General features: G+C 36.7%; 2 protein-coding genes and 1 long non-coding RNA gene across 4 annotated transcripts; 2 read left to right on the top strand and 1 right to left on the bottom strand.

Annotated features, from left to right (window-relative positions):
- Window positions 1-13: 13 nt before the first annotated feature.
- LOC135627728 (nuclear transport factor 2-like) lies at window positions 14-6839 on the bottom strand. Of its 2 annotated transcripts, none has more exons than XM_065133923.1 (9): window positions 6486-6839; window positions 6231-6365; window positions 5012-5318; window positions 4181-4440; window positions 3916-4108; window positions 3348-3469; window positions 3214-3279; window positions 2805-2880; window positions 14-402 (listed from the first exon to the last, which is right to left on the bottom strand). In XM_065133923.1, exons 1-9 carry the CDS (start codon window positions 6522-6524, stop codon window positions 182-184), a joined length of 1419 nt encoding a protein of 472 aa, XP_064989995.1. In that variant the 5' UTR covers window positions 6525-6839; the 3' UTR covers window positions 14-181. The 2 variants fall into 2 exon arrangements, with proteins under 2 accessions (XP_064989995.1, XP_064989996.1); XM_065133924.1 differs by having other exon boundaries at window positions 3934-4108.
- A 430-nt stretch (window positions 6840-7269) lies between these two features.
- On the top strand, window positions 7270-11802 carry LOC135627727 (uncharacterized). The gene is made up of 4 exons (XR_010492678.1): window positions 7270-7434; window positions 8587-8644; window positions 8742-9369; window positions 11299-11802. It is a non-coding gene; the product is annotated as an uncharacterized LOC135627727 (long non-coding RNA).
- A 659-nt stretch (window positions 11803-12461) lies between these two features.
- LOC103970229 (uncharacterized) lies at window positions 12462-23860 on the top strand. Its single transcript, XM_009383923.3, has 3 exons — window positions 12462-13262; window positions 22170-22256; window positions 22434-23860. Exons 1-3 carry the CDS (start codon window positions 12909-12911, stop codon window positions 23385-23387), a joined length of 1395 nt encoding a protein of 464 aa, XP_009382198.2. The 5' UTR covers window positions 12462-12908; the 3' UTR covers window positions 23388-23860.
- The last annotated feature ends 3414 nt before the right edge of the window (window positions 23861-27274 follow it).

The raw sequence follows: 27274 nt of genomic DNA, 5'->3' as shown, positions 1-27274 counted from the left end.
CAGACACAAAATATAAAGAGTCAAAAGACTAAAAGCGAAAATAAACATTGGGCTGCTTCTGAATACCCGCTGATAAAATGCTCACACAAAATTGGCACTCTATAAAGAGAGAAGAATAACTTTATTGCAGCTCTTGGCAGAAGCTGGCCGCAATATATGCATGCATTAACATAATAGATAACTAAAACAAAGCTTCTGCTGGGTTGTGCCCATTTCTTGGAGCTTGACTCCCCAAGATGCCCCGTTGTTGGCGTGGAACTCGCTGGAGGTTTCCATTTCCTCTCAGGCGACTGTTATAATCCTTATCACCCATTTCTTGTGCCACAACCCTGCCAAAACTTCGACCACCAAAACGTCCCCGTGGAACTTCAGACTGATATCCACCTCTTCCTCGGCTCCTTCCTGCAGAAAACAAGAGAGCAGTGACATCTTGTTTACCAACTAGAGGAGATTTCTGGCAAACAAAAGAAATTATCATGATTGATTATAAAAATTGGCAACAAAGAAGTCCATAAATGCTGCCGCACATATACATGCGAGGACCACAGGATAGAAGTCGAGGATAGAGTTTCATCAACATGAGGTATGCAAAAGAACAACAGAAAACAGATAAGGTGTAGTATTTAACATGAGGGAATGAAGACAAATCAAAATAAAAATGTCATTCTAAAAATCCTAAACGTATTAGGCCAATGCAAAAACACAAAAAGGTCAAGTCTTGACAGACCTCCAGTCACTGAAACTAAGGTTTAATATGACTGAAAGAATGATGGCCCGTTAAAGTGAAACTATGTTTCCTAGGACCCTAAACAACACCTCACCTAGTTTTCCCTGGTAGCTCGTCAGCCAATCTTTATATGGACCTGGCAGATCATTCAGACAAAAAAATAGAGAGAAAACTGCTGCTATTGTAGGTACACTACATGAAAATGGACAACATGATTGCTATCTAGAATCTACATTACATAAATTACAATAGGCTCCAAGTGATCTAGGTTTAGAGGAGTAACTTGGTGGACCAATTTCCACATCAGAGCAGAATATTTGCATATGAAGGCAATGTAGGAGGGATACTAGGAGAATAGAGTGCAGTAAATAGAAAAAAGGCCTATGGTCAAAAAACATAATTCTCATCTCAAAATATCAATAATTTAATAGTCATGGAATGAAGGCTCAACGTGCTACAGCATAAACAATATATGGAAACATATGCAGCCACATACATGATTCCATATTCATATAGCATTTGATTAAACATAAACAAACATACAATTATTAATGGTAAATATATGCTAAAGACCAAACAAAGAATTTATACAAAAGAAGATAAATGTCAAAGTAGTGAAGTCACAACAAGCTATATCCAATCTTTAGTTTTGTAACAAAGTTGCTTTGAGAATTCTCATCCTTCGTTCACTTATAGCAATTCTCAAACTATACATTTCTGTTGTAACCTTTGGACCTAACACATTTACATCTTTTTAGAATGAGAATTCCCATCATTATAATTATACATAGAACATTAGTTTGATGGTGATGCACCGGACCTTCTTACCAAAGGTTATAAGGTTCAAAATCTCATTAGTCTGATCAGGATGCCCACTTTAAAAAGTTAATGGTTCAAGACTTCATATGATAAATTTATACTTAAAATATTAATTTGGAGATGGTATACTAATCTACTTTCCAAAGGTTAAGGTTCGAAACCACATCCAACATATCTTTTCCAATATGAAAGCTAGTTTATTCGGTAGAATTTGATTATTGATAGTAAGGTCATGGGATCGAATCTCAATTTTATAACTTATGCTTTGCAAACAAAAGAAATATGATAAGAATTATACCCACCACTCTGAAGGCAACTAAATTGTCTCATATAACAAAGATGCTCGTCTCTTATTTTAATATTGAAATAAAGATACTCAGATAAAAAAATCAAATCTAATCAAAACTCAGCATCATGATTCGAGGCCACTCTGACACTCTCTTTCAGCTGTGATTTTAATCTCTTCAAAGTCAATATTAGATAAGGACTAAACGTACTAACCAGCACCAAAAAATTGAACTGGCAACATTACTGTGCCATGCATCAGAGTTTTTGGCTCTTCCATTAGCTTAGCCAATTCAAAAATCAATTAAGAGAATGAAGGAGAAAAGTTCTTCACTCATGAAAACTATGATTGAGTTGGGTTCCATGGTTCTATCCATATCTCCAACTATACATTTTACAGTTCCAACAACAGGTTTCAAAGCATAACAACAGTCTCCACAACTAGGAGACAAAAAAACTAGACAGCACAAATGAAGACAACATGGAGAAGGGATATATGCAAGTAAACTTATATACTAATCCTAGTATGACTAGCCATATTTCCTGCATAGTATATGTTGGACTTCTGTGGTAAGGTTAAGTCCTGAAGTTATTTTCCTTCAAGTTTGAGCATTTGCAAGCAATATCTTATCTACTCAAAATAGAATATAAAGTGACGATATTACTCTGCAATAATAAAGATAGGCTTTTGAGTCACGAAACTGTTCAAGTACATAGTTCAAAACTTCCAACTCCAATGCAAGATATGCAATGGGATGAAATATCATAGTGCAGATAAAACTGCAAATCACAAAGAAATTAATTGCATTTAAGTTCTTTGCTTAATAATGATTTCCATCCTTCAAAATCAACAATGCTATATTGTCTTTAATCAACAAAGTACTCCAATAAAATATTTCCATAGATGCATAGAAGACTTGCATAATATGTAAATATTAAAAAATATAAGACTATCAAGTATCACATTGCTTACTTCCTCTTGAAGCACCCCCGTTTGGTCTTCTCTCCTCAACATGAATCAGTCGCCCATTTAACTGTATTGGAGATGCCTGAACGAATACAATAATTCAGAGCATAGAAAAGAATGAGATCTACAGGATAAAACACAAGAGAGAGAGAGAGAGAGAGAGAGAGAGAGAGGATCTTTGTGAGCTACATGCACATTGTTACATTTAAGTAGTTTTCTCAATATAGAATAGAAAGAAATCCTTCAGACTGAAAATTAATATAAAATGGATTTTCAATTATGAATTTTAAGTGTCCCATCAATTGTAGCACTTGGAGAAAATTACAGAATTCCAGCTTTCAGCCCGATGTTATTTGGTACTGAGTTCAGACCGCATTAGAAATAATAAGTTGACATCTCTCCTGAAGTCACCTACCTTAAGTGCATTCTGTACTCCAGTGGCATCTTCATACTCGATGAAAGCATAAAAGACACCAGCCTCCTGTAGATCAACAGATTAAAGCAATTATTTAAAAAAGGAAAAAAGGCCAAAAGATGCAGCAAAGTCACCTTGCGGCTCCTAATGGAAACACCATCTGGTTTAAGTCTCCCAAAGTTTTTAAACTCCTGCTCAAGGTCGGAAGTTGAAATGGATGATGGAAGATTTCCGACATAGACTGATCTTTCTTCCCCTGGCATAAAGAAGGTCAAGATTAGATACTTCAATATATTGAATGAAGCTAAAAGAATAAGGATTGATCATAAGGAATTAGATTTTCCAAAAAAGGTATTAAAAGCTAAAAGCAGTAAGCGTTAAATATTATTAAACGGAAAACAAACAAGCAAATCTGAATATTGATTTGGAATATGGTCTGACTCTTGATATTGACGGAAAAGGTTCACTGAAAGCGAAAAAAACACCAATGTACGAGGAAACTCAAAACATTACTAGACTGTAGAGCATTTGAAAAATCTCATGTTACTAGTTTTGGTGCTTAATATGTTCAACATATTATAGTAATTTACTAAACAATCAGCTATCCTATAAAAAATGTGATTTCTCCTTTCAAGATGTCAAATAGTTTTTCTCAAGTCTTTGGAAATACACAATGAATATGAGAGACACAGAATCAGTTACTTTGATATAGATAGAAACCTTCATCCTCAACTAGTAGAGCTTCATCAACTGACATTGAGCTAGACTTCTCTGTTACCAGGGCAGATCGCGATTGTTGGGTGGTTGGTGGTGGTTTGTGATGCCTGTCTGGAGCCACCAGAGAGTTCTTGGTTAAAGACGTAGGGTGAGGTCCAGCTTGTCCCTTAGCTTGGAGCTGAGGTCAAACAGATTAGCCTGAAATGGAACAAGATACAACTAAATATTGAAAGGTAGAAGTATAACATACAATGGAAGCATAAGTTTGCCTCCCTGCTTCTGCTACTGGTTCTTCTGCAGTAGAAGATAGGTCCCTTAAGTTGTTTATTGCATTTGGATGTGTCATAGTACGCTCTTCTTGAGGAGTTTCATCTTCTCTTTCATCACAAACAGGAAATTCCTGTGGCACTTCATCAATGGTATTATTATCACTTGAATCATTTTCTTCTGCATCAACCGGAGACACAAAATTCTCAGCCTGAATTTGTTCTGCTACTGTGTAGCCAGAAACTGCAAAATTGATCACAAGTCAAATATATGAGCCAAGACCAAGAACAACAAAATGAAAAAGAAATCTATTTATGTCCTTGATAAAATGATTTTGTGAATTTAGAAACTTAATAACATTGATCCTTAAAAAAAAACAAACTTATTACATCTGCTGAGAGAGGTGTAATTTTCTCATTGATATCCTAACTAAAAGGAAAAAATATATAACAAAAAAACTCAGATATCAGGTTAGGCTACTAAGAACTTAAAAAAATAGAACAAAAACATAGTCACATATGTGACGGATGATTATTATATATTCCTTCAACCAAATGAGATGTGACTATCATACTACTTAAGTGGAAGTTCCTGCATAAACACATCAATAAATTCACACAAAAAGGAAACCAGACAACTGCATATCATGAATGTAGTTTTTCAGATATCAAAAGGAAAACAAAAACAAATTCATGTAAAGATGTCTCTGTTGCTGATTCTGGTCTTTAAAGAATATGATTTATAATCAAGTATTCCACATTGGCCCATAACATGGAAGCATATTACTGAAGTTGAATCCCAAAGTGCATACTACCTGGCTCTGGCAAAGAGTTGGTTGCATCTTGTTTGGTCTCAAAGTCACCATGAACCAACACAGACTCCGGGAGCTGATGTACATGTTCCTCCTCAAGAAAATGAAAGATGTCATTAAGAACAAAGTACCCTTTCTCTTGAGGAGCAAGGAAAAATGTCTGCACAAATTTTCTCCTAATACTATATTCTTTCAGCTGCACATATCCAGAAACCATCACCAACACGCCTCCATTCCAAGATTCCAAAAAATGGGCTGTTTTGATTTCAATCCCATTAAAGTTTAAGCACATGACAAGATTGTGAATTTGCTGCAATGTTTAGAAGATATTAATCATCAACATGGATCAGCAAAGACTGAAGAAGAGTAAATAGTTAAAAGCATATAAATCCTAACTCTCAGGAAGACAAGTTGGCCCAATGCATGAAACTGTTGACAGTACATTCTTGCTCTTATGATCAAATGGTTATTTATGCAACTTGAACATTTTAACACCCATGATGAAAATGGGCAATTCTCTCATCTTGTAAGATATTCTTATACTCTTAATCTCTTATTAAACAAGAAACATGCATGTAAGAAAAACCTTTCTATGGAATTTTCATAATTCTTGACATCCACAAATAATTAGTGGAAATATGGGAAGCTGTTTGCTTTTAAGAAAAATAGAATTAAATTTATAATAAGAGAAGACAAACCATTTATCTGAAATGCAGTATAATTTTTTCTCAATATTATAAGTACAAGAAATACAAATCCCAGATATTAAGCTAATAAATTTTGGTACACATAAGTAAGAAAAAGAAATAGTCTCTCAAATAAACTGTTCAATGAAAAAAAAAAAAAAACTTATCGCTTCTGCAGTAACAACTAGAACAAAAAACTTCTCTTTTGGGAAGAAGTATTAAACCTTGATTGCCAGATAAAATCTCAAGCAATTGTGACAACGAAAAGCAAATCATTAAGATTCCACCATTTTATCATTTAGAAAAAAGAAATGAAAAAACATTAAATTACACACAAAAGATTACAAGAACATAATAAGGTCATTAATATACAGATCATTCAAGAAATAAACCAACAGCTGATGGACTAAAGGCATTATTTCTTTCTTCTAGTTATCGATGACATGCCCAAGTATACAATTTTGATCGTCAAATATACCAATTAGAGTACAATTATATCTAGTTACAAAGGAAAATCCAGAGTAAATATAATTTACCAGCATCCCTTGAGCAGACTCTGTCGCAGCCCCATCAGATCGCACCATGGAGCTCAGATTCGTATAGAACTGATGGACGGAATCCGGTTGCTGTTGAAGAATCTGATAGTACTGACACACAAAGTACGTTCCTACCTGTAGTCATCGCGAGAAAAACATAAATTAAAACCGACAACACAGCAAAACAGAACATTTTGGGTACTTGAAATTAGAAACACGCAAAACCGCGTCTCCTGAGGCATCCGATTGGGTTACCTGAGTCGCATTGGCATGACCAGGATAGAAAGACGTCATTGTCGCCCTTTATCGCCCTCAACGAGCATGCAAAGAGATCGATCGCCAAAACCTAACCCTCCAGTAGAGCCTCGTAAAAACAAACCCTAGATCGGAAGAAAGAGAGAGAAAGAACAAGATTCGAACGCTCTCGACAGATCGATCATCAACAGGGTAAACTACAGATTCGAATTCGATCGCAGAATCGAGGAAAGAATGGTAGAAAATATCTCAAAAAGAGGCGCCTGGAATTCGCCGCCTAGACTCTCCTCTTTTCGCCCTTGTCTTTCTCTTCTGTGCTCTTCCCACGCCGTCGTGCGCTTCAAATGCCTTTCTATTTCTCTTTGGTTCTCTTTGCTTCGCTTATCACGAGGACAGCGACCTGGAAGCAACGCGACTGCTCATTGATCTTTACCGTCGATCCGTGGTATCTCCCTTCTATACGATCTCATCCGTCAGATTAGTAGGTTCCATTACCCAAGAGCACGGATTATAACGGAACAATGATTGATGCAGAGCCAGGAGCTTGACTCGAGAGTAATAATCTTTTCTACGCGTTGTAATTTCCTACCTTGCTGATGATTTGCCTAATCGTGGTGGGCCCCGTAACTTGTCAGCGAGTTGAACGGGTTAGAAAGTTTGACAGTTGGTCAGGTTGCGCTCAAGTGGCGTGATAGGCGCCACGCCCAGTTCATCGTTTGCACCTGCGACGCGCGCGGAGAGCTGTTGGCTCCTTACGCGTCAATATATATGTACATGTATCCTGCAACGCTGCCGACTCCGCGATCCGGTGAAACTAGTTTAACAGCCTCTCCACTGGACACTGTTCTTCCCCTCCCATCTCCGTCCCGCGCGCTCCACTGTCCTGTTACCGCCTTGTCGCCCCCACCGCCATCGTTGCCGCTGCGCCTCCATTATTGCCGTGACCCTCGTAATCTCCGACCCCTAGCTTCATTTTCAGGCACTAGCTTCATTGATTTTTCTTTGCTAGGTTAGGGTTAGGGTCTTGTCTTCTGGATGAGTTCCCATTTGAATGTCTTATTTTAAGCCCGGAATTACATGTTAGATTTAGGATTTATCTTATTAAGATTTTTGCTTCATTTTTTTCTTTCGATGGGGGCTGAACTTGTGATTGTTTAATATATCGTTGTGCAAGTCTGAATAGTTGGGAATGTTGGTTTGGATTCTGAAAAATCCATAGAATCTATGACATGAAGAATCCATTCTCGGAGAGTGCCTTTTCAAGATCAATAGAACATTCTTGGTGTTACTCTTTTTTGACTTCAGTTGTTCTGTTAATTGTCTGGAACCACCTCAAGTAGGTACTATCTTCATTGATTATTCTTTGCTAGGTTAGAATTAGGGTCTTGTCTTCTGGATGAGTTCCCATTTGAATGCCTTATTTTAAGCCCGGAATTACATGTTAGATTTAGGATTTATCTTATTAAGATTTTTGCTTCATTTTTTTCTTTTGATGGGGGCTGAACTTGTGGTTCTTTAATATATCGTTGTGCAAGTCTGAATAGTTGGGAATCTTGGTTTGGATTCTGAAAAATCCACAGAATCTATGACATGAAGAATCCATTCTCGGAGAGTGCCTTTTCAAGATCAATAGAACATTCTTGTTGTTACACTTTTTTGACTCTAGTCGTTCTGTTAATTGTCTGGAAACACCTCAAGTAGGTAACTGATCCAGATTGCAAGGTTTTGTTATGTCACCGTATGCAATCTTGGTTTCTTGCATTGTTGCGTTTGATCCAAAGAATTGTAAGCTTGAGCGATTGGTAGACCGTAGCATTGAATGCTTTACCAATTTTAACAGGACATATGATATTCTGCCGAAGTATTGTCATATTATTTCATTTTCGAGGGTGCTTTTATGTTAGGCTTACTCATGCACAACTTAAGTCTTGATGCATTGTTTGTCCATGGGGTTATTGCTTGATCTGGATGTTTTTCTATAGAGGTCACGGATTAAGTTGATTAAATGCCTTTTAATTTATGTTCAACAAGATCTAATATTTAGATTTTATTCTGCACGTGTGTGCATCCATGTGTAGCTGACTTGTCTTTAGCTATGTAGGCTAGTTGTTGGTGCAAGATGGAAGGTAGTCAACCTAAATTCCACCAAGAATCCACTGGTACAGAATATACTTCTTCAGAACATGTTCCTCTTGAATACAGAAAGTGTTCTGAGAGGTGGAGACACTGTTCATTCTGTTTCATCTGCTGTTACAGCTCATGCTTTGGTAGATGGTTTTGGTACCAATGATGGGAATGCCTACACTCACGATCGAAATTCAATCTCACAAGATGCTGCAACTAGTGTGGTTTATGAAGCCAAAGCTGATGCTGCTACTCCTGGGCATAGTGAAGGTGTTGTCACTGATGAAAACATGGCTAGTATCTCGCAGAACATGGCTGGTTATGATTCCATTGACAGAAGCACCAGCGAAATGACAAATTATCAATCTACTGGGGCTGTCATGAATGGAAGTGTCTAATGAGACAGGTGGAGCCGTTGTTGAGCAAGCATATGATGATGTTACTGAGATTTTACCCTTTTGATTATTTAATATTCATTCTCTTAGAAATATAATTTTTAGAATTTTTTCTTTCCACTTTTTTCTATTCTCTAATTTCTATGTTGTTGTTTCTAATATAGTTTTATTAATCCTTTCTCTTTTTTTATAGTTTTATTTAATATTCATTCTCTCAGAAATATAATTTTTAGAATTTTTTCTTTCCACTTTTTTCTATTCTCTAATTTCTATGTTGTTGTTTATAGTGGAACATGGTTAGAGCAAATTTCTTAGATTTCAATGCTTGGACAGCACTTATTGAAGAAACAGAAAAAGTTGCTCAGGTTATATGATTCTTTTGTTGTTATCTTAACTTATTACTTCTGGTTGTCAAATATGTTTCTGATTGGATCTAGTTTATGTAATCCTTTGCTTATGCCAAATATGCGATTTTCATAATATATTAGCTTTAAGATATAATTGTTTCATATTGACTGTTCTGGGTAAATTTAAATTCAATTAAGGCTTTTCAGGTAGAAGATTTGTTTTTCTAGTTTAACCAATTATGTAAATTGATGCTGTAAATCAGATCAGATAAAATGCAAGATCCAGATGGCCACATAGTCATGGTTGTAAAGGTCACATGGCACAAATGAAATGAATATGCTGTTTTAGCCTCTCGTCCAATTAAGAACTACATGCCTCAACTGGAGCATGTGCTGTTACATTTTTGCCTCCTCAAATTTTACATTTTTGTTTAACAGAAGAGCTGGTTCTAACCACTTCCAGATGGTGCCTTTTTATCACTCCTGTTTGTTAATTTGGATTTCATGCAAATTTATGTTTGTGGCTTGTTTAAGAGTAATTGACTCTGTAATCAAGTTAATTTATGTACGTGTTTCACATCATATGTTACACAACATATATCTTATTGTACATCTGTAGGTGACAAGATTTAGAATTTATGTACTTATGATGAGCATCCCACACAATGGATATTTTAGTAATATCATAGAAAATAAATTTATTAATTATTTGTTGCTGTCACTCGTGATTTTTGTTACAAGGTCAATTAGGTGGACTTGTAAAGTTTATGATCAGTGATTAAGTTGGGTGATAGTTTCAACAGAGATATTAAAAATTGGTTATATTGGTTGGTATGAATTGGTATTTGTTGGTCCAATGACTGATTGGTACAAGTTACCTGGTAAAGTAACCAGTACCAGGCCGTATAAGTTACTAGAGTTCTCGGAAAAGTTTTGTGTCTTTTCACCGAAGAAAAGTTAAAGGCTTCTGTTAATCTTTCTATCTGAAATTCTAGTCTATCCCCAAAATTGAGCTGCTTCTAACTTTCCAGCTCTGAAAATACAAGTATATGGGAAATTGTTTCCCATTTTCTTGTGCAACAGTCCAAGCATTAAAGATTATTTATCCATGGAAACGATGTCTACATCACATTAATAATCATTCTCATTGCAAGCGAACCACTTTTTCTTTAGCTGGATTAGAGATTTTACAATTGTGCATTAGCAAGTTGATGATGTCTTCATTTCTTTCGATCTCTTGTACCCTATCAATCCTTTTTCCATCTATATTAGTAAGCAATGAAAGAATTAGAAGCAAATAACCAGTGTTCCTTCATTGTTGGGAAGAATGTGCTTTGGAAAGGTTGTGCAACATTATATGCTAATTAACATACTTACATGAATCATTATGCATTGTCGCTATGAAGTTTGACACTTTAGAATGTTTACTGTGTTTTTGTCATGTCTATGTCAGATTCCTGTGAAGTTCTTTTGAATGTTTGCCTGTCATATGAATGGTTTTTGTGCTTCTTATAAGTGACATATATGATAATCATAGATCATCTTTATTGTGTAAAGTATAAAATTAGAATAATATATAAAGACATATATTAACTATGGTATTAATGTTGCGTAATGTTTAATTTTAGTTCATGTTGTGTCTGTTTATTTGCGTTGTGTCATCTGTGTGCTCTGTTGTCGGTTGTCCTTAATATTGCTTTCTTTCTAAGCTGGTCAAATGCTTTTAGCACAATTAGTTGTTGGTGAGACACTGTGATAACTTGTATGCTACTTTTGCTTGGTCTTTGTTCACATATTCCTCTAGGGCCTGGTTGTAAAGCTAGCATGAATCCGGTGCCCATTTTACATCTTTGTTGCCTTGTGTTTTGGGGATGTTATTGGTCCTATTGGTAGTAATCTTGTCTTTTTTGTTCCGGCACCAACTTAATCTGATTGTTGGTTGTGCAGGCTTATCCACAACCAAGTTATGCCCAGCCAGCAGCCACCCCAGTAGCACCAGCATTTCCTTCCCAACCAGCACCATCTGCTCAACCATATTATGGAAGTTACTATTAATGTAGCTGATCATTTGGGACAACTGACGCTTAGCAAGCTGGGTTACGACCTGTTTGTTTCCTTGGCTGTTATCATTTCAGATTATGATATTCATGTTTCTTCTTTCAAGATACACCAATGCTTATAAATGATGAAGGGCTGATCAGGTTCTAATGTTATGCAATGATGATATTGGTGACAGGTGGGCTGTGCTAGATCTCAGAGTGTTTCCGACTCTTTTCCTGCCTTGTTCCCACACATTCAGTTCTACAATCAGCCTGCTTGTGGATTATTTTTTTTTCCAACCTGGAGATCCAAATGAGGGCATTGATATAGACAAGGTAATAGTCATTTTCACTTGGGGAAAATCTAAATATGTGGTCTGGAATCTGCTGTTATCCTAAGAGAAGATTTTGATCATTCCAGCTAGTATAAAGCCTCTTTGGTCAAGATGCCACATCTGATGATATTCTAGCAAAAATAGTGTTTCTTCAGATTCTAAATTTCTTTAATGAACCAATGTTTGTAGAAGTTGAAATGTTTGAGGTTTCCTCTGAAATTTCTCCGGCCTGTCAACTGCATGTCCAGTGTTTAGGGTGCCAATTTTCCTTTTGACAATTCAATTACCTGCTTTGAATATTGAGGGTAGCATGAGTGTTGATTCTCAAAACTGGTTTGATGATAATATTACTGAAATATATTGGATTTGCATCCTCATGCGAGTCTTATGATAACTTAACGGAGCTTAGGCCTGTGCCACAGGAGTAGTTTCCATAAATCTAGGGACCTCAATATTAATTTTTTAAAATATAAGAACTAGAATACTATTCATGATTAACTATGGGGGGTTATATGCAATATTTAACAAATAATATCATATTAATAAACATAAAAAGTAAACGTTCAATGAGCAGCCCAATGGCCTTTGGATTGCGAGAGTGCTTGCGCCGACGCCGTCCATAATTCTGGTATGACCTGGTTGATCAGAAATAGAATAGAATATTTAAGGAAGAATTCCGTTGAAACAAATATTAATATATATTTTTATTTATTACTATATTTCAGTATAATTTTGAAACAGAGAGACATTCAATGAGCAGCCCAATGGCCTTAGGATTAGGAGAGCGCTTCCGCCGTGGTCTCTCGACGCCTGGAAAAGATCCGAATCAGGGTTTCCAAAGCGGCAGAATAATCAACCCCACCCACCCGCCAGACTCTCTCTCCCTCTCCACTCGCTCTCCGGTGCCTCTCTCAATTTATTGAACTCCTCCTTAGCATGCCATCTCCAATATCTATGCGTCTGGACTGACTTTGATAGTATCTCCGCTTCAGTGTCTGGACTCTTTACATCATCTTACTCTCTCTTTCCTGTTGCTGCTGCTATTTATTCTATTTAATTCTAGACGGACTTTGATCGTCTAAGAATTGGTTTTGGTCCCTGAGATGCACCAAACCATTGTTGTTGGAATCCAGCCCGGAAAACCTTTTCTTTGGGAATCTGAGTCGTCGAAGCGTCGGGATTCATGGGCCCCGATCACGCCGTCGTGGTCGATATTAGCTCCGATGAGGAGGATCTCGGCCTGGACGCGTCTGATGGCCTCTCTTTCAATTCGTTCGAGGTGCTCGATCGATCGGACGTGCGGCGACAGGAGGAATCCGATGACGTCGTGATCGTGGACGAGTTCTCGGCCTCTGCCGCGAAGAGGCGTAAGAAGGACTCGGGTTTGTTGGCGCCGGACAAGGGCAGTGGCTTTGACGATGACGACTGCGTAGTGTTGGACTCTGACCCGGATAAGCCGGTCTCGGTGGTTGATGATAATGGCGGCGAAATTGGGGATAGGGGCGATGACCTGCTCATCGTCGCCGAGAAGGGGCAGGTGAGGACCTTGTGAAAAATGTGGTGGTGTTTATGCTTTAGTTTATGTTATTATGTCTCATTCTGTAGATGTCTTGCCTTCTTACTTAGATGTCTCTTGGTGTTATTTGTTCCTGATTGAAAAGAAATTTGGCTATTTACTTTTCTTGATGTCATTTGCAGCTTGCATGCCTTCTTGTTTATAATTGAGAGCCTCGTGCATGTTAATATGGCAGAGAACTCCCCACTAGGTTAAGCACCAGCTTTGTCTGTTTTGGACAGAGCTGCTAGAACGTAAAGCTTCATGTTGCTTCTTGCCTATTTTAACCTGACCTTAAAAATTTCTTAGGAGGAAGACCGACTTAATGGTTTGTGAAATATATGCATATCTCAAATTTTGGCTCCTCGAAGGATTACATAAAAATATAGTTTTAACTTGGCACTTCGATATCTTTGAAATAAACCAACTTAATGCTTTGTGCAATATATGCATATCTCAAATTTTGGCTCCTCAAAGGATTGCATAAAAATGGGGTGTCCTTTCACTTGTTACTTTTTGCATTATATTGAAGTGGTAAACCAATCCGTATTTGCACTTTGAGAAGTTTCTTCCATCTGGCCCTGGTTTGTTGCTTTATAGTCTGCAGAAAGGAATTTGCAAGCCATTGTATCATGACTGTGTTTTTTGATGCATGAATGATCTGGATATCCATTTGGAAGAGACAGCATATGGAGCTTGAAAAATTGACTTGCATGTTACTATCATAGAGTATATAGATTTTTTTGTGAAAAATAAGCACGTCCTTTTGATTTTGGCTCTCTTTTGCGATTATTTTACATGCTTTATTTCTTGCCTTCATTGAGCTTGACCTCTTAGTATAAACACCATGAATGAGGACTGTGCACGAGGATAATGTCGTCCTGAGGAGTAATCTAGATGGTTCGTCAAAAGGTTTTATAATTTACAACTTGTTTTTCCCTTTTCAGATGCACTCACTAACGAATGCCTCTCATTTTCTTCTGGGACTACATCTTTCTCCATATGCATCACATGAACAGATATAGTATATTGAAAATTTGTGTCGCATGATGTTGGTGTTTGCAACTAGTACATGTTTGTCTTGTCTTATGTAAACATGATATGATCCTATCATGGGTCTCCCCTGAGATATTCAGACCTTAAATGACTTCTACACTGTCCATGCAAAATTTCACTGAAAATCTGTTGGATGCTAAACATCTGAATGCCTTTTTAGTGGCTTTTGTCATATGTTTACAGCAAACCAGTATTGGTTACTGCCAACAGAATGTTTTAGATTGAGCTTGATTGTGGATCCAATGAGCTAACCTACAAGCTATTTGTTGTCTCCTTTGAACAACATCTATGGCTAGCATTTGGCATATCAATGCACGTGATCAAATTTGAATTCATACTGTTCGAAATGTGAAATAGGGAACATATAATTAAAGAAACGTACTAAAGGTTAACACAGAAAGAGCTAATTTCATCTTTTTCCTGTTTGCAATTACTATACCAAAGATTAAATGATGGAATATGTTTCCTATATTACCTTCTTTGTTATTAGTCTTCACAAACAAACAGTTGAGATTTCCTACTATCAGTGATTTAAAAAGCGCTAGACGCCTAAAAGCGTCAAGGTTCAAAAACGCCCGAGGCACTTGGTGCTCGCCCGAGCGAAGTAAGATGCTAAAATATAAAAATATATAATATAATTAATAAATATAATTTTTTTAAATTTTTAAATAAAAATATGTTATTAAATTAATCTAATAAATACAAATACTATTACTAGTATACAGTTAATAGTGTACAATATACTGTATATTGTATATTGTTAACAGTATATTATCGAAAGAGGAAAAGAGTGTAAGGGAAGAGTCGGAAGACCGAGGGTGTTGACTGAGAAGAGCGGGAGTGGTAGCGGTAGCTGCAGCAGCGACAGCGGGAGCGGCAAGCGGCGACAGTGGCACCGGCAGCAACGAGCAGCAGGAGCGAGAACGGTGAGCGGAGACAGTGGCAACGATAGCAGCGGCAGTGGGAGCGGGAGCGGCGACAGTGGGAGCGACAGCGGTAGCAGTGAGCAGCGGCAGCGAGAGCGGTGACAGCAGCAACGACAGCAAGAGCGTCGACAGCAAAAGAATATGTCTGAGACAGCAGCAGCGAGAGCGCCCGAGCGCCTTTTTAAATCACTGCCTATTATGTCGGCATAGGTTTCACTTAGCCCATGAGTATTATAATAATAAAGATATGTCCACATCAGATGCTACAAAAATGCCTTTCATTTATTATGTATCTGATAATTATCTTTATTCTTTATCTTTAATGCAAAAGAAAGAGTGGGTCTAATTTGTTCAAGCATGTCCTTATGGCTTGCAAAAAGATCTGAGTTGATGCTTAAGTAATTCGTCTTGCAAAAATAATCTGTGATTTTTCCAAGTACATATTGCTGGTACTTAAGAAAGAAACATAATTTTTTTTCCTTTTTTGTGATGATACATTCTTAACCAAAATGCATTATTTGTGAAATATAGTAACATAGGTGGTGAAAGAAATAGAAAAACAGATTAATGGAGGAAAGCAAAACTTCAAATAAAGAAAGCGAGAACAGAAAGGTAACTGAAATAATTTGTGAAACCCAATTGTTTGTAGTGCTTAATGAAAGCATATTAACATTATAAAGGCATGCATTTAGGCATTGATCATTTTGACGAAACTGGCGAGGTAATTGCCTAAGGCACACTTCTGGTTACACTACTATGCCATGCTGTCTGCTATATAAATATAGCAATCTTATTTGGCATTTGAGTTCTTATTATAATTGCATGTTTTAGCTCAATACATGTTCTGCTCTATTGTCACTATTTTTGCATAATTTGTTGGTATGACAATGTTTAGTGTATATAGCTGATAGTCTTAAAAGCCTTTCTTGAAGCATTTCACTTATGAGTTGGGCTTTATGAACACATCAATGGGAAAAGTCTTGAGCTTTTCAAACCAGTCCTTTTTGTTTGAATTTACACTTATGGACCAAATAAATAAAAATGCGGACTTCTGTCAAAGTGATAATTTTTATCTGTGTTACCACTTTTTCCCTTGAACTTAAGGGTTTCACTTTTCTTCAATTTCAGAAAGCTTGTATGGGAATTTGTTGGTTCATTGACGGATCTCACAATCACTTTGTTTGTTTGATTATTAGGATTCTTTTGTGCTTCCTTAAAGAAAATTGTAAAAATGGTTTTTTGCTGTTTTATAAATTATGGTTGCAATCTACTATTTAAGCATTTTTCATTGACAATAATGTCAAAAAGAAAGGAAAGTAAGTTCCATAATTATTTCTAGAACTGGTAGACAACATACATTTAAATATCATGGATAAGTTGGAGAATTTGTTGCTAGGTGAAAGATGATTCAATTGTTTTCATAAGTATATTTTGCTTTTTGAGGAATATGATTAACATTTTTAATTATCCATGCACACTACTTATCCTTTTTATTGTTTTAACAAATGTTTGCTTCAGTGCCTGGGTTAATACTTAAGCTGTAACTAAACGTCAGGGAGTCTAGCCTAGTACCACCATGTGTACAAGAATAGAATCTTATATAATTCATACATGTGCTATATATGTATATGTAAATGTATATAATTATTAATATGAAAACGAAAAAAGGATTTCATTTATATATGGCTCAGGTGGAGATCAAGATATTTTTTTAGTTATATTATGTTCATATAGGTATTGTGAAAACAATCTCAACCTGCTTTCTTTCTAAACCCTATTTGTTTTAACCTGAACTAGCCTGACCCCTTGTATGAGTTGATTCTAAGTTCAAGAAACTTGAGCTGCTGGGTTTGGTTTGAGTAGGTCCCATTTGCATTTTTTCGACCTCTCCAGAATTCAACTTGATCTAGGCCTGTCTATTGAGTCCAAAAGTTTCATCCTATAATTGCAATTTTTTATTTGATTCATGATCTGATTTAGTCTAACGTTACAGTCAGTTCAGATGTTCATCAACCCTGATCGGATCCATTTATGATGCTATCTGATTATCTGATATATAAACTGTATTTTTTTAGGTTATGTCCACCAATATGGGTTGGAAATATTATGAAGAAAATAATATGAGATCCATGAACATATTCTTTTCTGGGATTTGGCATGTCATGCATATCTAACTTTTCTGCTTTGAGGTTAAGAATAACAACGTTGAATTTTTTATAAAATCATTTTTTAATTTATTTAGTACATCCAGATTTGGTTGTTAATCAAACTTAAAGTTATATGCAATTATGCACGCAAAGGATAAAGTAAAATCTATTCTTATATGCAACAAAATAATGGTTGTATTTAAATTATTTCTTGTATAGTTAATGTAAAAAGCCTTTGGATCTTGTATAGTTAATGTAGAACAGAGTAGATAAGTAGAAAGAAAGAGAAGGGAAGAGAAAGTAAGAGAAGTGTGAGATAAGAGAGGAGACTAAGAGACCAGAGAAAATTGCATTCAAATATTAAGTAAGTTATTCATTGACAAGCTGCACTATTTATAGGGGTTTAGGAGCCTTAATATAATCAATGAAGGCCATAATTCTTAAGAGTAATCTCTTAGAGAATTAGTATGTCTTTTAGAAATTCAAAAAGAAATTCAAAACGTGACTTTTAGGATACCTAAATAGTAAACGAGTGTACTTAATACAAAAGGCTTTTCAATTTTCAACACAACTCTTAGAATTTCTATGCCAACTAATTAATGATTTTTTGTTGAATTTATTGTCTAGAATAAACTTTTTTTTAAATCCTTTGTAAAACTATATGGTTCTCCATTATTCTTTCTCGATAGAAAATAATTTGACCCTGGAGAGTGATTAGCAAGGTATTGGTCCACTAAATCTTGTGCAAAGTCATAAAGTTCCTTGAAAGTAATCCAAGTGGCATCGGAAACTAAACGATCATGCCACTTGTGTTGAGTAATGCTAGTAACAGACGTAACAAGATGGTCATCAAGAATAACCTCTATGCCATCCTTGTGTTATGGGAGAATCGATGCTTTCAGAGGATTATCACCTGCAGGAATACCGGTAGACAGAGAAGGCTCAAAAGTATCATGATTAGGGCGAATATGAACCAAGGTATAATTGCTAACTTGAAACTCTTTGACTTCTATGATATGCATTAGTAGCAAATTTGTAACTTTCATTACTCAGGCATTTTTCGTCGAATCTTGACATGCAAATCATGAATATGTTGAGCAAAGGAATGGGTTGGTTTTGAGGCATGATAGTTAAGTGGAAGGAGTGCAAAGTCAATGGGGTTGCGAGAGTATAGTTGAGGACAATTTGAAATGGGTTTTCTCTGGTGGAGCGGTTGACTAAGTTATTATATGCAAATTTTGTAGTGGGCAAGGTTAAGTCCCAGTTTTCGGGTTTTTCCCCAACTAAACATCTAAGAAGATTTTTTAAGGAATGATTAACTATCTCAGTTTGACCATCAATTTGGGGGTGAAAAGCTGAAGAGAACTACAATGTTGTGCCAAACAATTTCCACAATGTTTTCCAGAAGTAATTATCAAACTTCGCATCACTATCGGACATCATGGTTAAGGGTAAGTCATGTAATTTAATCACTTCTCGAAAGAACAATTCAGCAATGTGTAAGACGTCGTTGGTCTTGTTACATGGGATAAAGTGAGCCATTTTTTAAAATCGATCAATAACAACCAAAATAAAGTCACGACCATGAGTTGTTTTGAATGTTGTTTTCCATTCATCACCAGGTCTAATACAAATTTGGTGTTATTCACTTCTCAAGTCAATTTTTGAAAACCAACTAGATCCAATGAAAAGGTTTAGCATCTCCTCGAGTCGAGGAATCAGAAAGCAATATTTGATTGTTATTTTGTTGATCGCTCGGCTATCCACACACATCCTCCACGACCTATCTTTCTTATGGGTTACAAGGCAAGGATTAAGGCTATGTCGTGCAAAGCCTTTAGCCAAAAGTTCCTCAACTTGTTTGTTTAACTCAATTCTCTCCTTAGGATTCATTATATAATGTGGGAGATTAGGGAGTTGCGATCCTGGGAGAAAGTCAATGGCATGCTGGATAGGTGGCAGCTCACTAGGTAATTCCAAGAGTATGACATCAGAAAATTCATCTAATAAGGATTTAACCTTAAGAGTTAGGTTAAGAATATTACAAGGGCTAAGAATTTCTCTAGCAACGATGGACATGCAAAGTTTGTTATCTAGGCTCTCTATTTCAAAAGATTTAGGGTCCAGTAAGTAGAGTCTCTTGGTGATTGGGTCAAATACTTTGCCACACTAGAATTCAACTATTTAAGGTTTAACAATTGTTCAACCAATTGGCTTCGAAAGTAGGTTGGTAAATATTTACCCTTAAGTTTTTGTTTCATAACTTCCCATTGAGTGATGGGAGGCTCTCGACGGTGTTAGAGACTATGTTGGATATGTTACTAATATTTCCTAGTTGACTCTATCAGTTTTATTTTTGCAAATGGTATAGGTTCAATATCAATCATTCCATACCACTCAAAGTAGTCTTCAATGCTATCTAACCAGTCAACAAACATATTTGGGTCAAACCTACCATCAAAGTTCGATACATCCACTTTGACTCTTCTAACTATTTCCCCCAGATTATTAGCAAACCAAACTTGTTAACCCATTACTTTGGTTTGTGGATTTCCAGTAGGTTCTAGGAATTCATCATTAAGGTTAAAGGCTTGATCATCAAGAATTGTAGGAGCATGATTGTGAATAGGTGCCCTATAGGTAGATCTAGTATTGTTCAAACTGAGGCTTGGGGAGTAGGTAAAATTCCTTGATTTGAAGCTATAGATTATGGAGAATGGACATGTTGCCTAACCTCCTCATTCAGGAGTCATTTTTCAAGATTTTGGAGAGCTCTTAGGACTTGGGTCATTTGATCACATAATTGGTTCAACATTGTGTCATGATTTGCTAGCTTAGTTCTAAGAGTGTCTACCTCACTTTGTTGGCTTAGGGATTCACTAGGATTGATTTGGTTTTCACCTTGTCGTGTCATGATTCTAATGCTATCGACAAATTACCTTTTGGTAATGAGGTTGTTAATTGTTGTAATGCACAAGATATAAATGCAATGTTTCAAATGATTTTCTTTTTTTTTTCCACACTTTTTTTTTTAGACAACTTTCAAGGGTTTAAATTTTTGTGGTAATGTAGTTGTAACTAAAGGGGATAGAGAGTCTGATAAGTAGAAAAAAAAGGAGAATATGAGGGGAGAAGCGATGAAAACCATGATCTAATGGAATATACTATTTTTCTTCCCAACAAAAAAAATTAGTAAAGTTTTTTAAAAAAATTACTGGACAATGAGAGCTATGTGGTCCACCAATTCCATAGGGATAGTCACCACAAAGCCCAACTCCATACGTAAGGGATTGATGTTGGAGGTGCAAGGTTTCGTGAGTGACGTCACTGTTGATTGAAGTTACTAGTTAGGGCCCAATGAGGTACAGGGTAGGTTTCTCGATGAGCTATGATACCAAACTGATGTAGAACAAAGTAAGAAGGTAGAGCGAAAGAGAAGGAAAGAGAAAGAAAGAGAAGTGTGAGATAAGAGTGGAGAGTAAGAGACTAGAGATGATGCAATTCTCTTCATTCAAAACTGAAGTAAGTCATCCATTGACAAGATTTACTATTTATAGGAGTTTAGGAGCCTTAGCATGATCAATGAAGGGAACAATTCCCAAGAGTTATCTCCTAGGGAATTAGTATGCCTTTTAGAAATCCAAAATGTGACTTTTAGGATACATAAATAGTAAATGAGTGCACTTAATACAAAAGGAATCCCTAGAAGCGCAAAAGACTTTTCAATTTTCAACACAACTCTTAGAATTTCTAGGTCAACTAATTGATGATTTTTTGTTGATTTCTTTGCTTAGAATAAAACATTTTTAAAATCCTTTGTAAAGCTAAATTGTTCTCCATCACTTATTAGCTCATTGGTTCACTAACATCAAGGGAGTTAAGATTGACAACTAAAAGAGGCTTCTTTTGGTTTAAATACGTATATACAAATAAAAGAGAAAAAAGTCTGACATAATAACATTATGCTTTCCAGGGACCCATTTTAAGAAAATAAGTTCCAATCAACCAAGTCCTGCCACATGCTTGTTTTGACTTTAATGGTCAGCACAAATGAATATACTAAAGCAGACAGCGAGGCACTAAGAACTTGGTGCTAGAATTGCTTGTTATGTCATATGTTCAGCAATTGACCCTCTAAAAGTGTATTATCAACTAAATGACGAGGGCATTTAGCACCACAAATTCAATATTACTTAGTATATACCCTCCATATCCCTTCCAGTTAACGCTATGGTAATTCTATACATAACATGTAGTAATTAGCGTGTCCTCTGTTTCGTTTATAGTTTTCAAAATTACTTCATGAAAATGAATCATGCAAATCATAGCAAAAATTTTGGTCAAGAATGGATGTTGACATTTTGGAACTTTAGAGAAATGATTTTGGCATCCTTTATTCTTCCATTTCATATTATAGATTATGAGCTATTTTTAAGAGTTCAAACTGGCTGTGTTTAAGTTATTATTTGCATATCCATAACAAGTTTTGTAACTTATATTGTCCAAAAATTCTCATATTGGACTGTGAAGTGAATATGAGTTATTTTTCAGGGTTCGAACATGCTGCATTTTAGTTACTATTTGCATATATATAGCAGGTTTTTGGAGGTTATATTGTCCAAATACTCACATATTAGAAAGTGCAGCTACTTCACTGCTTAACCTTCAAAAGAGATACTTAATGTTGTTAACATAAGCTGCAGTTTTTCGATTTTAGTGACTCTGATTTTCTTTTGAACTACTTTTATATGCTTATGCAGTTTGCTTGCCGGGATTACCCACATCCAAGACACCTATGTGCTCATTTTCCTTTCAGCTCATCACCTCATGAAAAGTTCTGTGATTTGGTGAGTCCTATACATTCAGTTCAGAAACTGGTATTCTTTTCGTCTAAGGCCATAATCTGATTGGTTGAATGATTCTTTGCATGCTTTCCTAGAACTTGAAAGACTGGTTTTCTTAGGTATTTTGTTCTCTTATTTTTTCATGCAAGCAAATGGTTGATGCTGCCTTATGCAATGCAGTGCCATTGTTATGTCTGTGACTCTCCAGCCCCTTGCAGTTGCTGGGATATTGGTGATAAAAGTACTGACCATTGTCATTCAACTGATAAAGAAGAAAGGTGGCAGTACCTGAGGCAATATTTCAAACAAATTAAGTTGGAGTCTATGTTTCCACAGAAACCCACGGATAACCCCACTTCTAAGATTCCACCTTTTCAAGATCCAGTGCCACTGTCTTATTCAAACCTAAATCCTCTATTGGTTCCCGGTTCCAGATCAAATTCACTCCAGACTTGCTCTGCCGCTAGTATCTCAAATTCAAATGCAATCAACCAGAGAAACTATTATCAACCTACCATTCTCTCTTGCTCTTTCCAGAGACATGGCCAGCGGCCAACCAAATCCTACCCACTTAATCCTAGTATACAATATATACAGAGAGATAGCCATGTTGCTGGTGCATTGACCACTCAACTCATGAATTCTCAGACAAGATTTAAAAGGGCCAGGACTATGCAATATAGCTTTACTAGCTTGAATAACCCACCTCACAACACCATTGCCAGTAGTAATCATACTCCCAGGGGTGTGCTACAGAAATCTACTTATGCGACGAGGACATCACAGAGACCACGAAGCCCTCAAGTAGGACAGCAGAGATCTGAGGATCCGTTGGTGACATCACCAGGTGCCTCAGCATATCAGATGCAAGAAAATATATCATCACACTTTACACTGCCAACAAAGCAGAGTTCTATGTGTCCCCCAGTGACAGCAGCAGATGATAGTCAGGAAAGTTGGCAGAATCTACTGGCTAGCGTGGCTTCTGAACTTGGAGTTTCCATGTTTAGCGACACTGGTACCTCTAATGCCCAACAGCCTCCAATGTTTCCATCTTCATCACTACCTTTTGATGAGTCTTATTCCAAAACCAATGCAAGTCAGGATACTTGGTCCAGTTCCAGCAAGCACTAACCCTGGTTCATTATATTATGACTGTAGATGGTCAAGTGATACAATGGCCCAGATTCAAGAACGTAGTCCGGTAGAAGATCCTCACTTGTGAACATCCTAGACATCCAACACTCTGGTGTCTGGAAGTGACCATTTCAGTAGAGACTTTTCTGGACAATTTTTTGAGCTTCCATAGAGAATGAGAAATCATAGTAGAGTCTGTTAATGAGCCAGACTTGGAAAATGGATCTACTGTGTTCATTTGGAGTCTCAGGTAGCAAAGTGGCAAAGTTGTCGAGTGTCTGCTCAGTTCTTGGCTCCTTTCAGTTTCAGTTTGGTCATAGTGGAGGCAATTATGCCCCTCTATAGTTCAACAGGGATTGAGTTTATCTGTCTTTTCAATTGCTATGGAACAACATCCATAGATCTACTTGAGTTATTTGAGGTTGAGATGAACTATTCATGTTTGAGCAATGATACATAAGTCTCCAGTATCCAAGTTAGCATGCGGTTTCATGGGCTTTCAAGTAAAAGGTGGCTGTGGATCATGCAGGTAAGTTCATCTGTGAAATTTTATGTGCATATCTAATAAGCCTTCCTGATTTATTTATTTAGCGGCAGCAATCATGGATCCTTAACTGTATTCATGCTCCGTCGGTTGCAGGACCCCCATCTACCAGGTAAATACTTGTAGCAACCCAAATGCAAGGATATGACTTAATCGTTCATGATTGGTTATAGGTATGGTGTGTCCATAGGTTTCGGAGTGTAATATATCAAGTACTTCCGGTATTCATACGGTTGATGCCGATCTTTGTGGATGCTTTGTTATCAATACACCTAAGTAAAAGATAATATAAGTGCATGAGGCTCTCACAATGCAGAATATAGGAAAGGTTAATGTTGGTAGCTTTATCTTTGCAAGCAAAGATCACCTGAATCCAGTTGTACCATTGCACAAAGGCAAGAGGAGATATGCATCTCATATACATAATTTATTGGCATGATAACTTATCTGAATGAGTTCATTTCACTGTCGATCTATTCTATTCTTGTGCTAATTAATTGTGAACGGAACAAATATATTCTTTTATACTATATTTTGAAGAAATTTAGCTAAAATGAATAATTGAAGGCACATTAGAAAGCTTCATTTTCATTTTGCTGTTGTTATCTCCTGCTTTATCATTTACTGGCGTAAAGGCCACTTAATATTCCTTCTTCTCAAATACTTGCATTTAAAAGTATTTTGATGATCAATCTCATGATGTGGCCATGTGTAAATCATGCAGGAACTTGATTCTTCACGCAAGAGGTTGTATTATTTCTTTTTCCTGGGAGAACACATATTATCTTTATGTCTTTGTGTCCTTTTGTTTAATAGAAGATCCCTTGCATAGCCATTTGTGAGTTTGACTTCTCGTCGTCCATTTATTTCTTCTCAGTACGTGTACGTTTTGTTGCCACTACTACAACACTTGCTTTGTTTCGCCACACCAAGTTCTTATTCACATCATACCATCGTAGGAAACCTAATATTCTTCTTCTGTCTGTCTTAGCTGTTCTACCTATCAAACGACGGGCAATCTCCTGTTGTTTTGCTCACCAGTTGATAATATTTTTCTGTGATCACCGACTCTCAAAGCTGGCCCTCTCTAAGATGTCATGAATCTAACAGCCATACGTTTGTACAGCACATGATTATGATTCCTACATCGGCTTGTCCCAATGGAGTATTTTATTGGATACGTGGTTGGCTGGTCTGGTATCGGGAATCTAAGTGCACCGCGAATGCATCTGAGCCACTGTGACACGCAACACTGAAGATAAGAAACATATATTTTTTTAAGGTAATAAACTATCAGTGAATCTTTTTTTATTCGTTCACTTTTCGTTATCATTATATATTGAATCTGTTGAAGTCTTCCTTACGCTGCTTGCCTTTTATCTTCTACTGGTGCAGTATGGTAATTATGTATAAGTTGGTGAGAAATATTCTTGTATCAAGCCAGGAACAACTTCCCCAGGTTCTAATAAGCCTTAATGAGCATGCTTTCTTGAATGTTCCACAAGTGTGTATTCCGTCATTGAATCAGCATAATATGTACTCTGTTTTGCATAAAACTTGGCGTTTGAACTTAGGAAAATGAAATATAATGTTCTGCACAATTTTATTTTTTCAAAAGATAGTGACATAGTGGACTTGTAAGTTCTTAGTTTTTTTTTTTTTTTTAATCAATGTAAGATTAAATATTTTTATCAATTCTAATAAGTCAGTAGGATTATAAGGAATTATCCATTTTAGATATATCTATATGATTTTACTCATAAACCTTAAAAAAGACTTTTGAAGATAAAAAAATGAAGCTTATTTGTCTTAAAAGATATAAAAACTGGTCATGCACATAATATTTTTTGTATATTTTATTTTATTTTAGAAGTACAGCACATATATCGAATTTGGTTTTATCTCACGTGACTCATAAATCTCGTTATACATCGAAAGTGAGTAAGATTAAGATTGATTTATAAGAATTTTATGAATATATTATTATTAATTTTAACTTAAGTATTTTGATTAATGATTTAGACTAAACGAAGTTGATAGACTAGTTAGTCCAGACTCATGACAGTTAAGATTGGTGTATGGAATTATCCCTTCGTGTTGAACAACAAAACTTGAGTAGCTAATTTAGTTTCATTCGGATTAATTATGGTTCGTTTCAGTTCTAAAAGCCCGAAACTTGGTTTCGTGATTGCTTTGAGTTGAGCAATTTGGTACGGACCCGAATCCTTCCGTGTGAGCTTTTCTCCCTAATAGTATCTTTCAGAAAGGAAGTGATCGCCGTCCACTCATCAAGTGCTATTTTTGTAGGCTGCACTTTTTGACCTCTCTTCCATTCCTGATGCATATATATATATATATATATGTCTCGTATCGGAAGCAGGAAGCGAAAGGCAATAAATGCATAGCGGCCGACCCTTCACATTCATAGCTTCTTTCCAAGTCAATGACCTCTTTTCCAAACCCATGTGTCATAAATATTAGAATCTCTCTCTCTCTCTCTCTCTCTCTCTCTCTCATGGTGGATGTTGTTGACTAATTGTCCTTTGCTATAAATATTAGAACCCGATGATCCGAGTTCTAATTTTGCAGATTTCTAGTCTTGATAATTGATAGACATAATCTGAGTTATAGAAACCAAAGAAAGTTAATTCTAAGACATGGTTTAGGATCTTTTACTACATCCCGTAATGCTCTTGCTGTCATTATAATCAAAGATTTCCCTACTTTCTCCGGTTTCAGTCGAGGCTTCGTCCTCTTTCCTGTTGACAGGCATTGGACTGCGGGGGAAGAACAAATAGACAGACTTCAGAAGCGTCCATGGATCGCACGGTTCAAAGTCAATCCGCATCACGAGCATCGACATCATGTCTTTGATCTCAGAATCAGATTCTTCTCCGGTTCTCTCGCCACCGGACTTCGACAGTAGATGGTGTCGCGAGGTGAGGAGGATGGAGGATGAGAGACTGCAATTTCTGCAGGCTTTTCCCGGATCTCGACGCCTTACATGGTTGACTGAGCTCGGTGGCCACGGGACCACCAGTCGGTGCTGCGCCTTCTTCGTTGTCTCATTAGCTGACCTCCAATGCCATCCGAGAGTCGTTCCCACATTATTGGTACCGCAAGGAGGCATATCACGTTAATAAACCTCCACTAGTGATACTACTCTGTCGCCTCGTCTTCCTACCCCTTTCTTGCTTTTGCTGGTCTGTACGTTTAAGAGGAATCACCTCCATCACTTGATTCTTGGCCACACCTTTCTTCAGCAAAGAACAAGAACCATTTCCACGGGATTCACTCAGATCCTTAAAAGAAGTCTCCACCACCACCACCCACCAACCCA

Source organism: Musa acuminata, chromosome BXJ2-11 (assembly GCF_036884655.1).
Source record: "Musa acuminata AAA Group cultivar baxijiao chromosome BXJ2-11, Cavendish_Baxijiao_AAA, whole genome shotgun sequence".
Lineage (NCBI taxonomy): Eukaryota > Viridiplantae > Streptophyta > Magnoliopsida > Zingiberales > Musaceae > Musa > Musa acuminata.
Note: the sequence above shows the minus strand (reverse complement) of the source record. Positions and strands in the feature narration are given on the sequence as shown.